This window comes from Mizuhopecten yessoensis, unplaced genomic scaffold (genome assembly GCF_002113885.1).
Source record: "Mizuhopecten yessoensis strain PY_sf001 unplaced genomic scaffold, ASM211388v2 scaffold10073, whole genome shotgun sequence".
Taxonomy (NCBI): domain Eukaryota; kingdom Metazoa; phylum Mollusca; class Bivalvia; order Pectinida; family Pectinidae; genus Mizuhopecten; species Mizuhopecten yessoensis.
Window position 1 is genome coordinate 243825 of NW_018408365.1, and position 16815 is coordinate 260639.

The window sequence follows — 16815 nt, forward strand, 5'->3', positions numbered from 1 at the left end:
GCGCGTCTGTGATGATAGGATAGCACTAACAAGCCAGTGCATTGGTGTTTGCCCTCCCATTGATCCAGCTGTAACCATCGTTTACACAGGGACACTCTCAGGGAACAAGGAGGGGGAGGTCGGTAGATCGATAGCGTTCAGGAAGTTGATGCGTGTCAAACTTAACCAGGTGTGTACAGCTGTTGCCATATACAGGTATCGTTTTTAACAGAGCTAGTGGTTAGGGTATGTCTGTCTCTATGTATGAGTTGTTGAGGTCTAAGCTAAAAGTTCCAGTGATCATCTGTTTGATGATGTGCGTCCTTTCTCCTTCACATTTCCTAGTTGACTACCTGCTGTTATAGGGTCGCTTGTTCTCTCACTACAACCACGTGGTCCACGCTTTCATTCAAGTATTGCCAGTGAAACGAAGTCTGTTACTTGTACATGTATGCAACCTGTATATGCGGTTAGACTATCATAGACGGTTAAGTTATTGCATTGTTGGGGCCTTTTTTAAATGCTTCTGGTTCAGAATTACTACATGTACCTTCTCACATCTTCTAGAAGGGAAATACTGTTTACTAGTTGCTGCCTTTTAAAGTATTGTTGGGGAATACTGTATACAATCGCTACTTTCTCTCAAGTTTTGGTAAGGCACACTGTGTATATCATATATATAACTTTCTCACATGTTTGAAATACTGTACAATAAGTGGTACATGTCTCCATATAATAGTTATTGTTTTCTCAAATGATTGGGTAGGGAACAGTGTATAAAAGTTGTTAATTTCTAACAAATTCTGCTTGGACATACAACACAATAGCCGTTTGGCATTCATATATGTATGCGTTGGTACGGAAAGCTACCCACTATTTACCGCCTGTCTCCTGGGCGACCCACTTAGGTCAGTTTAGTCAGAGGCACGAGCCTCTTTATAAATACGATGTTGATCGCTTATGATGTAACTTAGACGGACAAGACCCCGCCCAGACTCCCGTTCCCCGGCGACACTCCCGCCGCAAGTCCCACGTGCGTCTGTCATCGATCGTTCTCGCACCGTTCTTACAGTAGGTATGGTTAGATATGACCAAAACCCCATCTTTTCCACAGTCTGATGGCTAATTTGACTACGAAACGTTATATAACCAGGCATCTACCACATCAAAATAGTGACGTGTTGGATCCGTCAAGTGTTCTTCATGAAATACATCCTTGATATGTTTTTGAAATGCTTTTATTGAAGGTTTCAGTAGGTAACAGCTGCTGCCCAGATTTTCTATTTTCTTTTAGGAAAGCTAGCTGTTACATTGTGTATTTATTTTAGAAAAGCTGGAGAAAAGGAAGTGGTGATGCTGACATTTCTATTTTTCCCTTTTACCCTTTAGCACTACGTCAGCAGCGTGCTTAAGTAGACGATAAAAGATTATCTGGACGTTAATCATTGATGTCAGAGACTGTAGGACAAGGTAGTCCGCGGTGTAAGAGATTGTAGAATGATGTCAGGGAGGTATTTTGCGGTGTAAGAGACCTTAGGACAAGGTCTGAGCGGTAGTTTGCGATGTAAGTGACCGTAGGACAAGGTCTGGGCGATAATCGGCGGTGTTATTGAATGAAGAACATGGTCGAGGTAGAATTCTGTGGTGAATGACTGTAGGACACGGACTGGGAGGTAGACGGTTGTGTATGAGACTGTAGTTCACGTACTGGGAGGTAAACGGTTGTGTATGAGGCTGGAGGACTCGTACTGGGAGGTAGAGGTTGTGGATGAGAATGTAGGACAAGTCCTGGGAGGTAGACGGGTGTGTATGAGATTGTAGGACACGATCTGGGAGGTAGTCGGTTGTGTGTGAGACTGTAGGACACCTACTGGGAGGTAGCCGTTTGTGTATGAGCCTGTAAGACACGTACTGGGAGGCAGACGGTTGTGTATGCGACTGTAGGCCGCGGACTGTGACGGAGACGGTTGTGTATGATACTGTAGGACACGTAATGGGAGGTAGACGGTTATGTATGAGACTGTAGTTCACGTACTGGGAGGTGGACGGTTGTGTATGACACTGTAGGACACGTAATGGGAGGTAGACGGTTTTTTATGAGACTGTAGGAAACGTACTGGGAGGTAAACGGTTGTGTATGAGGATTTAGCACATGTACTGAGAGGTAGCCGGTTGTGTAGGAGACTGTAGGACACTTACTGGGAGGTAGACGATTGTGCATGAGACTGTAGGACTCGTACTGGGAGGGAGCCGGTTGTGTATGAGATTGTAGGACACGTACTGGGAGGTAGCCGGTTGTGTATGAGACTGTTAACCATGATCTAGGAGGTAGTCGGTTGTGTATGAGACTGTAGGACACGTACTGGGAGGTAGACGGTTGTGTATGAGACTGTAGGACACGTACTGGGAGGTAGTCGGTTATGTATGAGACTGTAGGACACGGTCTGGGAGGTAGTCGGTTATGTACGAGATTGTAGGACACGATCTGGGAGGTAGTCGGTTATGTTTGAGACTGTAGTACACGGTCTGGGAGGTAGTCGGTTATGTTTGAGACTGTAGGACACGATCTGGGAGGTAGTCGGTTATGTATGAGATTGTAGGACACGATCTGGGAGGTAGTCGGTTATGTTTGAGATTGTAGGACACGGTCTGGGAGGTAGTCGGTTATGTTTGAGATTGTAGGACACGGTCTGGGAGGTAGTCGGTACTTTGAGTGACTCTAAGGCACAATCTTGGTGGTAGACAGTTGGCGTCCGCCTAAGATCAATACCACAACACATCTAGTTTAAAACTGAGAACAATTAATGATACATGTATGTGTCTCGTCATCAAAGTACATGGAGGTTCTCTCATCTGCTGTTAGAATTGATCTCAGCACGCTTTGAATTTCAGGATACTCATATTGTTGTTTTCATTTACAACGGATGACCGAGTGACTTGGTTGGTGTATTAGATTTTATCAGCACGGCCATAAAAGTTTAATGTTAGATAATATAGGATAGACGGGTGCTGTGGTATACATGTCTTAAACACTTTGATATACGGGTGCTGTGGTATACATGTCTTAAACACTGGGATAGACGGGTGCTGTGGTATACATGTCTTAAACACTAGGATAGACGGGTGCTGTTGTATGCATGGCTTAAACACTAGGATATACGGGTGCTGTGGTATACATGTCTTAAACACCAGGATAGACGGGTGTTGTGGTATTGATGTCTTAAACACCAGGATTGACGGGTGCTTTGGTATACATGTCTTAAACACTAAGATTGGCGGGTGCTGTGATATACATGCCTTAAACACTAGGATAGACGGGTGCTGTTGTATGCATGGCTTAAACACTACGATAGACGGGTGCTGTGGTATACATGTCTTAAACACTATGACTGTCAAGTTCTGTGGTATACATGTCTTAAACACCAGGATAGACGGATGCTGTGGTATTGATGTCTTAAACACCAGGATTGACGGGTGCTGTGGTATACATGCCTCAAACACTAGGATAGACGGGTGCTGTGGTATACATGCCTTAAACACTAGGATAGAAGGGTGCTGTGGTATCGATGTCTTAAACACTAGGATAGACGGGTGCTGTGGTATACATGCCTTAAACACTAGGATAGACGGGTGCTGTGGTATCGATGTCTTAAACACTAGGATAGACGGGTGATGTGGTATACATGTCTTTAACACTCTGATAGACAAGTGCTGTGGTATTGATGTCTGAAACACCAGGAGTGACGGGTGCTGTGGTATACATGTTTTAAACACTAGGATAGACGGGTGATGCAGTATAGATATATCTACCATTGGGATAGACAAGTGCTGTTGTATACATGTAACTTACACTTAGATATATAGGTGCTGTAGTATACCATACACTAGGATAGATAGATACTTAGGTATTAAATCCTCAGGCTGGACGAATGGTGCTGTACAGTGTAAACCTACTGTTGGTACTGATAAGTTTTGTACACACCCATGACAGATGGATGCTCAGTCATATTACACTGGGATAGACGGGTGCCGAGATATTTATCTGCTGTTGGATAGACGGGTGCTGAGGTGTACGATAGATAGGTACTTGAAGACCTAACCAGTACACGTATATGTAGCATTGCAGTAATTAAGGACAAAACTCATGCTCTAAGTACCCTATGAACATGCCGCGCACCTGTTTTGACTAAACACTAAATCATCGTCATAAATCACACATTACAAAGCTAGCTGAACGATATCTACCTATATCCCGTAAAACATATCTTACGTTTTTCAGTTAAGTAATTGAATAACAATCTACACTAACTACTCTAGTACCTTGAAGTGATATATCGGCTTTAAACATGATGTTTTTATCTTTTGCCAGGAATGTCCATATTTATGGCTTTCTTCGTCTTACTGTTGTTGTTTGAAGGCAATCTCCCTCCTGCAGCTAACGCGGTTCCCGTCCTAGGTAAGCGACACTGATGGCCTACTCAACTTAATACGTTTTACTTTTGTCTCTTACCTCCAGGAATGAGTATATTCATGGCATACTTCGTCTTGTTGTTGTTGTTTGAAGCAAATCTTCCACCGGCCGCGTCCTCGGTACCCATTTTAGGTAAGGTTGGTTATTGTGCCACTCTCTGGCTGTCGTGACCGAGTGTGTTTTTTCTTCATACTGTAGTTGGCTGGCCGTCATTTGATCTTTCTTTTCCCTGTTTTGTGTGGTACCTTAGAACAGAGTAGAATTTTTGAGTTGCAGTTTTGATTGATACCGCCATCCACTTAAGGATCCCGTGAGGACTCTACTCCGTAAATCTCTGGTCTCCACTTGTGATGACGAGAGCTGTTTTGAGAACCCTCGCTCATAGCTTCGCATTCTTCTTTTATATTCCAATATAGCTGTTTCCCTTCTGACAATTTGGCTGCATTTGGAACTTGTAGCTTACAAAGCAAAGTAGATTACCAGTAGCAAATATATAAGAGAATGCAACCGCATTGTACATCGTATGTTTATCTATTCGATTTTTGCAACTCGCAACCCTTTTTTATGATATTTCGAAATATTGTTTTTGGAATGAAGATATCATCATTCGATGTATCCGTTGGTTGTGTATAATTTCATTTATGAAATATTATTTTCTTAAAACAAGCCTATCATAGACTACAGCAATAACAACGATGCGTTTGAAAATTATACGAACGATTTACGTCCAGAAGCCTATTATGTGGTGAACATCGGGCGCTGTAGGCATGTAGTACCCCCAATTTAAACTTATCACATTGCAGCTGCAAAAAATTGATTTATTCTATTTCAAAAGATACATCCCAATTCTCAAAACAAGTTTGCTTAACTGTCAATTCCAATACAGACCGAAACATTGAGCATGTGGTTTTCCAGAGATCTAGTCGGCTTTGCCAAAGGCGGTTGCACCTGAAATCAATTAATCTAGTTACATATCTCACATTAATTCTACCAATCCTGCACATGTATAGTTCTGCAGTAACATTCTTCACGAACGTAGTTGTTTAAACTACCCAGTTAATGCACACGTGCCTAATTTTTTTCGTTATAACGAATGTCCCTTCGTTGTCCGTCAGTGGAAAACCAACCGTTGAAAACGCGTATCTGATGCGCACTGCATACGTTGAAGTACAAGCTACATGGCAGGATAATTCTATATGTGGACAAGGGGTCTGTGAACTGAGTATAGCTAACCAGCATGTTTCCTTGACACCTATGTTGTATCACACGTGACTATACAGCAGCGTTGCTCAGACTAGCACTTCTTTGCGACAGAATTATCCCCATGGAGATAGTATGCAATCCGCATCAACACTCGTTCACGATGGGACTCTCTCCCAGGGCTAACGGGTCGACTTCTTTGACACTTTGTGTCCTTGCTGTACTTCAGTACCATCTTTTTGTACGGGACCAGGTGAATTTGTAGACTAGTTTTCTTTCTAGACTCTTTTACACGACACTGAATGTGTAAGTAGTTTTGTAGCGATGCGACACGCCTTTCCCCTGTAAAATGCGAGGTACAATGTCAGCGAGTAAAACCATCAAGTAGTGTTCACAATCTTATCAGATGGTACTCTTGTTTTCTTTCAATACATTCTTCATGGTTCTGTGATATGGTTTACGGGGTGATCAGCTGCTATACACAGTAAAGATAAGTGCTACCTCATAAAACAATAACAGGATAGATTTTTTTTATAAACCACGATACTTAACATAGAACGCATACAAAGTGTCCTCCTAAACATGGATTTGTTCGTGTAGATTTATTTCACAATTTGGACTCGGTGCCGATCAGGTTATTGGTCAGCCCCCATGTCCGCAGTCCTAGACATGTGTCGATTAAACCGCTACCGTATCTGGTCTTAGCTATTTTCAGGTATGCTATAAAACTGGAATCCTTCGAGACGGTAAGGTCAACCCGTCAATGGCAATAGGTTGCTTTGGACCGAGAAAGAAAACACAGAAACCATTGATCGTGAGGCTCCCAACGTCTGGTCGAGCTCCCATCTAAACACACGTAGAATATTTCAATGACAATCTATATCCAAGTCTCTCCCCAAGGGCACCAGTACGGAGCTCACATTTACTGTTAGCAATGTCTCTTAACTCCGACGATTAGGTTAGGAGAGATACAGTTTCTTCAGTACCAGGAAGGTGTCATACACACACGTATGTATCCATGTTTATAGACGTATATCTGACATCAACTAATTCCGAATATGTAAATAAATAAGATGTTAGAAATTAATAACTTTATTGCCACTTTAAAAAATCCAAAATTGTCATTTTGTCATCCACTTTTGCTGTTGGATGTACAGAATACTGTCCGCTAGTATTTATTAACTCACAACATGTATATCGCCGTAGAATTTTATTAGTTCCATTTGCCTTCTATTCGTTTTATATGCATTTGAAATACTAAATCATCATTTTACCTTACATTTTGCTGCTGTTTCCATAGCTTTGCACATTAACACTTTAACATATATTATGCATCTTTTTCGATAATTATTGTAATTAGCATGATCTGTATCACTAGCTCCAATGATATACGACTTAGGCGTACTTTTATAATAATGTACCACCGAGTATTTGTTATGTGTCATTAGTTTTCGAGCTTTGTTCCTCAGGTATCCAGCGTAGGGTAATTAACCAATGTTCATTGATCTCGTTCGACAGTAGAAACATATGTGACTGTTAAATGTTCTGGATATTCATGTGTATAGATAATATTGTATGTCATAATAACTATGTATACCAACATGTTGACGTTTTATTATTTTAACATGTCGATTACAGATTATCAGTAGTATTAGACTTAGTAGCATATATAGAGCTGATTAAAGACGAATTCTTTGTCAGCACGATCTCTGTTTTCATTCTTTCTAATTTGTAACAAATATAGGTAAAACGTTTTAATAAATACTGACTACAAAATATAGTATAGAACGGGCGCCGGATCAGGCATTACTCAGACTTACTATTGTAATTCACGTGCTGGCATGGCCTTAGACACACCTTCTCCAACGTGACGATAGAGCGGTAGACGTAGGTAGTACAGCCTGTATACCATAGAGCTGCTGTGGAGCGTTCCGGTAAGCAAGCTCAATTGGTTGGTCGCTGTGTACGTCAGTGTATCGTGATAACAAGGGTTGTTAGAAAACAGTGAAGCATGTCCAGCCTTGATTAGCAATGCGTATCGCTTAACATAGCTGATTCAAACCAAATACTGTACAATAATCTGTGAAATCGACCTTTCCTGATACAAAATGCTTATTTTGTGGCGATTAGACGCTCAACTGCATCAGCCACCAAAGTTTCAAGGGAGCTAACTCGAGTAAGAGACGATTGTGAAGTACTACATCCTTCCTGTCGCGAATAGACGTCTAACTAGTCCATATAACAACAGCATCGTCGTTCTGTCTGTTTTATAATCAATTTATGGAATATGATTTTGACCAAATTTTTCCATCTTACCAATGAACCTTCGAATCTATAATGTCGGTTCTTAAGGATCTGCTCTTCTGAGGTTTAAATCACGTTCAAAATTTGTTTTGATCTAGTGAAACAGGATTATAATAGATTTAACAAATTGTGTTGGATTTTAAAAGCAAACATGCATCAGAACAATATGTCAAAAAACATTTGAAAATGTAAATTACTTACACTCTAAGCAAGGTCAAACATGTCACCTATTTTGACACTTGATTCATCACAAAAATTATTATCGCGTTGCCATTTGCAACTGTATCCAAAATAGTAGTTACGCGATTTTAATACTCACTATACAATTGTACCATCATATCGGCTGGAGCCCAATTGTCTTTTGAGCACGCAAAAGTTAACAGTGAACCGGTCAATCTTTGAGTGTTTTAAGATGAATAAAACAATTTCTTTCAACCCTGATAATATTAATTAATTAAGTTTTTAATCAGCAAAAAAACTATTTCTTATTTTCCATATTCTCCACTTTGAAATAAGGTCTGACTCAAAATAGCAACTCAGCCAAAAAAATTACTTTTCACAAGAGCAGATCCTTAACGTAAAATGTGAGATCAGCAAATACAAATAATTGCGATTGATCCAACTATTATATAGCAAATCCTTCCAACCATTACGGGTTTCGGTCAAAATTTTAAAGTAAAATACGAAACCTCTCGACCAACAGGGTTGCCTACTAAAAAAAATATCCCATCAAAAATGAAGCTTATCTTTATTATTACAGTGACGCTTCCCCACTAGAACTATGAAAAGGTTTTCGAACAAAAAGTTATCCAACCAAAATTATGAAGTGTCATAATAATTATCAAGGTGCTGAGGTTTAATCAATGGATTTGATGTTAATGGATCGTTTTTATTGTTGTTGAAATAAAAAAAGCCATACCTTAATGGTTTGTCTGACCTAACTAGATACCCCCAACATCTTAGATGTGTTTGGTTTCCCAACCAATAGGGGTTTCTGGCTATAATAATTTTCTTTGAATAGTAAAATAGTAAAATTACGAATTTTCTTATCCTAATGGTGAGGTTTCTGAGCCCAGACATTCAGGTTATCTGGTGAAACATAAATGGTATGGTACCTGGGCACCCATGGTGTGCTCGGTGTCACATTAATGTTACCTGGCTGGGTGTGCTCGGTGTCACATTAATGCTAGCAGGCTGACTTTCTGGGTACCCTTGGTGTGCCCGGTCTCACATTAATGCTAGCAGGCTGACTTTCTGGGTACCCTTGGTGTGCCCGATGTCACATTAATATCACAAGATTGGCTCCTTAGGTACCTATGTCGTGCCCGACGTCACATTAGTTTTACCAGACTGGCTCCGTAGGCACCCATGATGTGTCCGGTGTCACATGAATGTTACCAGGATGGCTCCATGGGCAACCATTGTGTGCCCGTTGTCATAGTAATGCTTACAGCCTGGCTCCCTTGGCACCCATGGTGTGCCCGGGTCATAGTAATGTTACCAGGCTGGCTTCGTGGACAACCATGGTGTGTCCGGTGTCATAGTAATGTTACAAGGCTTACTCCATGGGCAAACATGGTCTGCCCGATGTCTCATTCATGTTACCAGACTGTTTCCCTGGGCAGTCATCGTGTGCCCGGTGATGGTGTGCCCGGTGTTAGATTAACATTACCAAGTTGGCTCCTTAGATACCCGTGTTGAGCCCAGTATCACACTAAAGTTTTACTAGGCTTGCTCCCTGGGTACCCATGGTGTACCCAGTGTCAGATTAATATTACCAGGCCGAGGTCATTCTAACGTGTCCAAGTTACGACATTTTAACGAGATGACAATAACAGTGGCACTATATGATTTCATCACCTTTAATGACACCTATGTAAGATCGACAGTATAGGTGTATTACTTCTGCATATTCCCGTATGGTAACAGTATGGTTTACATCAAATAAGTTCATGTAAAGTCTTGGTTAGTGGCTGGGATGTAATATATTTCAAGATAAAAAAGTTTCAGAAACCGTTTGAAAAATATAAAATAAGATTATGTCGTTACAATTTCGTTGTTTTGCAGATGTTTCGGCAACTCATAGCAAAACAGCATTCAAGATGGTTCGTCGTCTATTTAAATTTTACAAGAATCTTGAACAGCTTTCTAAATAATCTTAACTCAGTACAAAACACACTTTATTGTTGAGTAGTTACATGTGCGAATTAAGCCTTTTGTATAGATTGACCACCAAACAAATTGTGCGAATGTTTTTAATTATTACACCAATCTGAATTTTAAAAAACTGCGTCTTTCCCGAAACGCAAAAGATTACTTTTTGTCTGGAACACAACTACAAAGAAAATGAATGTCAATGTAAGGAAAACCTGACAAAATAGGCTTCCTTGTTAAATGTGTGTTAGAATTAAAAAGAAAAAAAATGATGTCTGTCTGGTTTGATTTTCTAAAGGTTATCGATGAATTATCACGTTGTGAAATATATAAGACATTACAGAAACTCACTCAGTCCATATATGAACCTTGGTAATGGATTGTCAAACTTAAACATATATTTGTTCGACCAAAATTATGCCTGAAAATAGCAAGAAGAATACTTGATCAAAATAGTTATTTGATGTTCGGTACGCATGCGGTAATACAACTCAGGCGTGACATATATCACAGTTATACCTGTACAAATTAGATCAATGGGGGTGGTTTGAGAAAAGATATTGTAGGCCTGGTATCATTTAACTTTTCTGTACTGAAATAAAAAAACAAATGCTCGCAAGGACAAGTTATGAACTGAAAGTTCTTATAAAAAGATAAAATAAAATGGTAAGAAAAATAGGGGTAAACGCCACCAAAGTGAAAGGAAGCAAACTGATTAGGTAGACATGTCCATATTTAGCATTATATATAAGTTTGCTTAGTTGAAACTCATTACTATATCGTAACATATAATTAAAAATATGATTTCAATGTTCATGTGTATATAGCGCATTGAAATTGATACGGCCTGACCGAGATAACTAAACTTCGAATGTGTGCTTTTTGAATCAATTCAAGTTTAAATTTCAAAATATATTTACGTATAACTAGTACATATAGTCTACCCACGAACGGCAACTTGTCCTTCAACGTAATCACAAACAGTTATGGAAATATATTCTTCAACTATATTTATATCAAATTGTCCTACAACATAACACATTTAATCTCAACTTGTGTTACAACATAATCACAAATAATGTCAAATGATGTCATAACACAACAAAAATAATTTACACGTACAACACAGCACAATAACAACTTGTAGTACACGTACAACACAGCACAATAACAACTTGTAGTACACGTACAACACAGCACAATAACAACTTGTAGTACACGTACATGTACAACACAGCACAATAACAACTTGTAGTACACGTACATGTACAACACAGCACAATAACAACTTGTAGTACACGTACATGTACAACACAGCACAATAACAACTTGTAGTACACGTACATGTACAACACAGCACAATAACAACTTGTAGTACACGTACATGTACAACACAGCACAATAACAACTTGTAGTACACGTACATGTACAACACAGCACAATAACAACTTGTAGTACACGTACATGTACAACACAGCACAATAACAACTTGTAGTACACGTACATGTACAACACAGCACAATAACAACTTGTAGTACACGTACATGTACAACACAGCACAATAACAACTTGTAGTACACGTACATGTACAACACAGCACAATAACAACTTGTAGTACACGTACATGTACAACACAGCACAATAACAACTTGTAGTACACGTACATGTACAACACAGCACAATAACAACTTGTAGTACACGTACATGTACAACACAGCACAATAACAACTTGTAGTACACGTACATGTACAACACAGCACAATAACAACTTGTAGTACACGTACATGTACAACACAGCACAATAACAACTTGTAGTACACGTACATGTACAACACAGCACAATAACAACTTGTAGTACACGTACATGTACAACACAGCACAATAACAACTTGTAGTACACGTACATGTACAACACAGCACAATAACAACTTGTAGTACACGTACATGTACAACACAGCACAATAACAACTTGTAGTACACGTACATGTACAACACAGCACAATAACAACTTGTAGTACACGTACATGTACAACACAGCACAATAACAACTTGTAGTACACGTACATGTACAACACAGCACAATAACAACTTGTAGTACACGTACATGTACAACACAGCACAATAACAACTTGTAGTACACGTACATGTACAACACAGCACAATAACAACTTGTAGTACACGTACATGTACAACACAGCACAATAACAACTTGTAGTACACGTACATGTACAACACAGCACAATAACAACTTGTAGTACACGTACATGTACAACACAGCACAATAACAACTTGTAGTACACGTACATGTACAACACAGCACAATAACAACTTGTAGTACACGTACATGTACAACACAGCACAATAACAACTTGTAGTACACGTACATGTACAACACAGCACAATAACAACTTGTAGTACACGTACATGTACAACACAGCACAATAACAACTTGTAGTACACGTACATGTACAACACAGCACAATAACAACTTGTAGTACACGTACATGTACAACACAGCACAATAACAACTTGTAGTACACGTACATGTACAACACAGCACAATAACAACTTGTAGTACACGTACATGTACAACACAGCACAATAACAACTTGTAGTACACGTACATGTACAACACAGCACAATAACAACTTGTAGTACACGTACATGTACAACACAGCACAATAACAACTTGTAGTACACGTACAACACAGCACAATAACAACTTGTAGTACACGTACAACACAGCACAATAACAACTTGTAGTACGCGTACATGTACAACACAGCACAATAACAACTTGTAGTACACGTACATATACAACACAGCACAATTACAACTTGTAGTAAACGTTCAACACAGCACAATAACAACTTGTAGTACATGTACAACACAGCACAATAACAACTTGTTGCACAACACATCCACAAACAGTTTCAATTTGACATACACTGTAACCTCAATATCGAATTATGCAGAAGAATAACCGCAATGTCGATTTGACTAACAATATAACAATAAAACAGTTTATTCAAAATATATGCGAAACGGACAGCAAAGCCACTGCGGGTAGACAATAAAAGTGTAACCTACATAGGTATCAGTGGGTTTTGTTTTTGTTTCTTTCTGTATTAATTTACTGTATTAATACTGCTCTTAATTTTGTGTTTTAGCATTTTATTTCAGTTTTTACAGTATCGTCCGTTACTAATATTGCTCTTACATTTGTGTTTGCTTTTAACCATATTTTCTTATTACTTGTGTTTCCAAGTCCCGTCTTTTTTCTAGTTTGGTTTTGTGGTTTACAAATTTTCATAATTTTTTTATGCTGTTTAATTTTGATGGTTTCTGTTTTTTTCTTCTATTTTTTTCTTCTCAAATTATTGTTTATGTGTATTAATTTTTACCCATGTTTTATTATTTGGTTTTTATCTTTGCGATACTGACATGTCAAATTACATAATAATAGGTTAATTAATACTAGTATAATAAATGATCTAGTAAAGTAAGAAAAAAGTACGGAGGCAGAGACTAGTATATAATGGTTGTCAGCGTCTACTGTGGATAATATCACATCAGTCACCTCCCTACTCCTTAACACAACAACACTTTATTGTTACTTTATATATACATAGCACAGCAAGGTTACAAATAGCAAACTATTTTAACTTCATTAATGGTTTTATCAAAAGAGTTCAATATCATTAAAAGCAAGACTGATAAATTATAAACATCCATTCAGATAATAATGCTATCAACTCAATATATCCAGCTCTCATATTAATACATGCATTTGTTGCTTGCTGGTATAGCAGCTGATAAACCCCGTTAACCCATGACCACCTCTCTCAAACCGTTCAGGAGGAGAAAACGCCTACTTCTTTCCTACTGTTAACCGTTGACAGGGGCACTGTACCCGCTCTAAGGGGCACTGGACCCGCTCTACAATGTCCTCGACTCTTGCCTTTTATCACATAGAACTTCCAAGACGGCCGTTTCTCTGTACTGTATAAATCTTCTCTTTTGGCTGCCCAAGGTTTTGTTTTCTTTGAAATTTCAACATGTCTGTATGGCATGTTCTATGTGTCTCGCTGTCTCCTTTCAATGTTGCGTTGAAAGGGTGGCTCTAACTCACACGTTACTTCTGTTTACACCAAGTAAGCCTTTGGGCTGGATTGGTGTTCAAACAATGTCTAGTGTTTTTCTGGAACTTCTTTTCATTCAAAGATTTGCCAACTGCATAGATTGTGCTCTCTGGTGTGTTGATTAGTAAGTATTCTCTGGCCGCACGTGTTAACTTCGCGTTCGCGTTAGGCAGTAGCGGTAAGCTTATACATGTAGAACAATCATACAGTACAGTTATAGCCGTACCGTCATAGGTAGAAACATAGCGGTAAAGTTTGGACTTTTTTTTTTCAGATAGTTATTTATATGCATTTATTATTTTCTTTAATAGTAATATTTTGACTCAAGTATTTCAATTAATAGCATTTACTATATAGTTTCTATCTGTTGTAGACTCTTTTAGAAACATTAGTTCTACAGCTTTAGTGAGTCATGTTGTATTATGACAGTTGTTAGTTCGATTCATGATTAATCAATATTTGTAGTTTCTTGAAATATAATTAGAAAAATATTAATTTGACCTGCCGGATTTTTTAAGTAGAATACATGTAGAATAACAATTTAAAAGGGAAAATCCGCTTGCGGTAGGAGGCGGGTGGATTCCGAACAGCTAAACTCCATTACAACTACAGCATCGGCGATTAGCAGGACTGTGATTATTGGCCAAGTTGTTATGCTTTTTATGTATCCTTATTATTTCTGTTTTGCAGGAACGTATTATTGCCTGAATATGGTACTAATTACTCTTTCATCATTCCTCAACGTTTTTGTGGTTAACATTTCCTTCATCGGAGCGAGGGCAGCTGTCCCCTACATGTTGAAAAGGGTGAGTATCACATTTTGACGAATGGATAGGTTTTATTTGACGGGTGATTATTATTGTTGTTTATTGATATTGGAAGGTTGAAGTTATGACGGGTGTTTATGTGATGGGCTGGTAGTTATTGTGGTGGACGATTATTGCTTGCGATGGGTAGAAAGTGTTTGTGACGGGTGATTATTTATTGATAGTGGAAGATTGAAATATTAACGGGTATTTGTACTTGCGATGTGTAGGAAGTAATTGTAGTGGGTAAGTATTGCTTGTGATGAGAAGGTAATGTTTGTGACGGATAGATTGTGGTTTTTGTCGTTATAATAGCATCGTCATATTCTAAAAAGCGCTACAAGAAATAGAATCTTATCATACTGCAAACGTGATGTTTTGAATGATACTAAAGGTTTTGAAAGAGAAGCGAGTTTTGTTAAAGTGAATCTTGCAGTTTGGTTACCTTAAAGAGCTTTGACATCAAACATAAAAAAATGCTATTTCTGTTGAAGGAAATAAAAGTGAATTATACCAAAATTTTAAATAAACGAAATCGTCATAGAATGCAGCAACATGTTTACTTCCTTAGGCGTTACGCAGCGGCCAACTTAAATTGTAAATAGATGATTGTAACTTATATTTCAAGTTATTGTTTTAAAAATATTTCAAGTTATTGTTTTAAAACCATATACAGTCATATTTAAAAAGAAGTACTAAATCCACTACAAGTAGAAATATGCAACAGACAAATATGTATCGTACTTCTTATTGACATATCTCTGTCTTGACGAATAAAAGACGAGGTAGGATATGATATAATAAAGAACAAGTGTTATGGTATAGGATATAAATAACTGGTAGAGAAGGATATACAAAAGGACTAGGTAGGGCAGGATATTGTTAAGTACAACGTAGGGTACGATATAATAATGAATACGATAGGGTAGGGTATAATAATGGATAAGATAGGGTACGATATAATAATGGATAAGATAGGGTAGGGTATAATAATGGATAAGATAGGGTGAGGTATAATAATGGATAAGATAGGGTAGGGTATAATAATGGATCAGATAGGGTATGATATAATAATGGATAAGATAGGGTAGGGTACATGTATAATAATGGATAAGATAGGGTACGATATAATAATGAATACGATAGGGTAGGGTATAATAATGGATAAGATAGGGTGGGGTATAATAATGGATAAGATAGGGTAGGGTATAATAATGGATCAGATAGGGTATGATATAATAATGGATACGATAGGGTAGGGTATAATAATGGATAATATACGGTGAGGTATAATAATGGATAAGATAGGGTAGGGTATAATAATGGATAAGATAGGGTATGATATAATAATGGATACGATAGGGTAGGGTATAATAATGGATAAGATAGGCTGATGTATAATAATGGATAAGATAGGGTAGGGTATAATAATGGATCGGATAGGGTATGATATCATAATGGATACGATAGGGTAGGGTATAATAATGGATAAGATAGGGGGAGGTATAATAATGGATAAGATAGAGTAGGGTATAATAATGGATCGGATAGGGTATGATATAATAATGGATACGATAGGGTAGGGTATAATAATGGATAATATACGGTGAGGTATAATAATGGATAAGATAGGGTAGGGTATACTAATGGATCGGATAGGGTATGATATCATAATGGATACGATAGGGGAGGGGATAATAATGGATAAGATAGGGTGGGGTATAATAATGGATAAGATAGGGTAGGGTATATTAATGGA

The 16815-nt window shown here is 38.3% G+C and overlaps 1 protein-coding gene across 4 annotated transcripts in view; it reads left to right on the forward strand.

Annotated features, from left to right (window-relative positions):
• The window catches only part of LOC110459468 (neuronal acetylcholine receptor subunit alpha-10-like), a 231082-nt gene that overhangs the window by 191238 nt on the left and 23029 nt on the right, over positions 1-16815 (forward strand). For 3 of the 4 annotated variants that reach the window (XR_002463897.1, XM_021511743.1, XM_021511742.1), the window contains 2 exons: positions 4349-4435; positions 14941-15056. Coding sequence is in view for 3 of the 4 variants with exons in the window: in XM_021511743.1 (XP_021367418.1) it covers positions 4349-4435; positions 14941-15056 (203 nt within the window). In the remaining variant the exon portion in view is untranslated. Of the gene's footprint in view, positions 1-4348; positions 4436-4495; positions 4583-14940; positions 15057-16815 lie in introns of all 4 variants that reach the window. The other variant, XM_021511741.1, reaches the window with a different exon arrangement.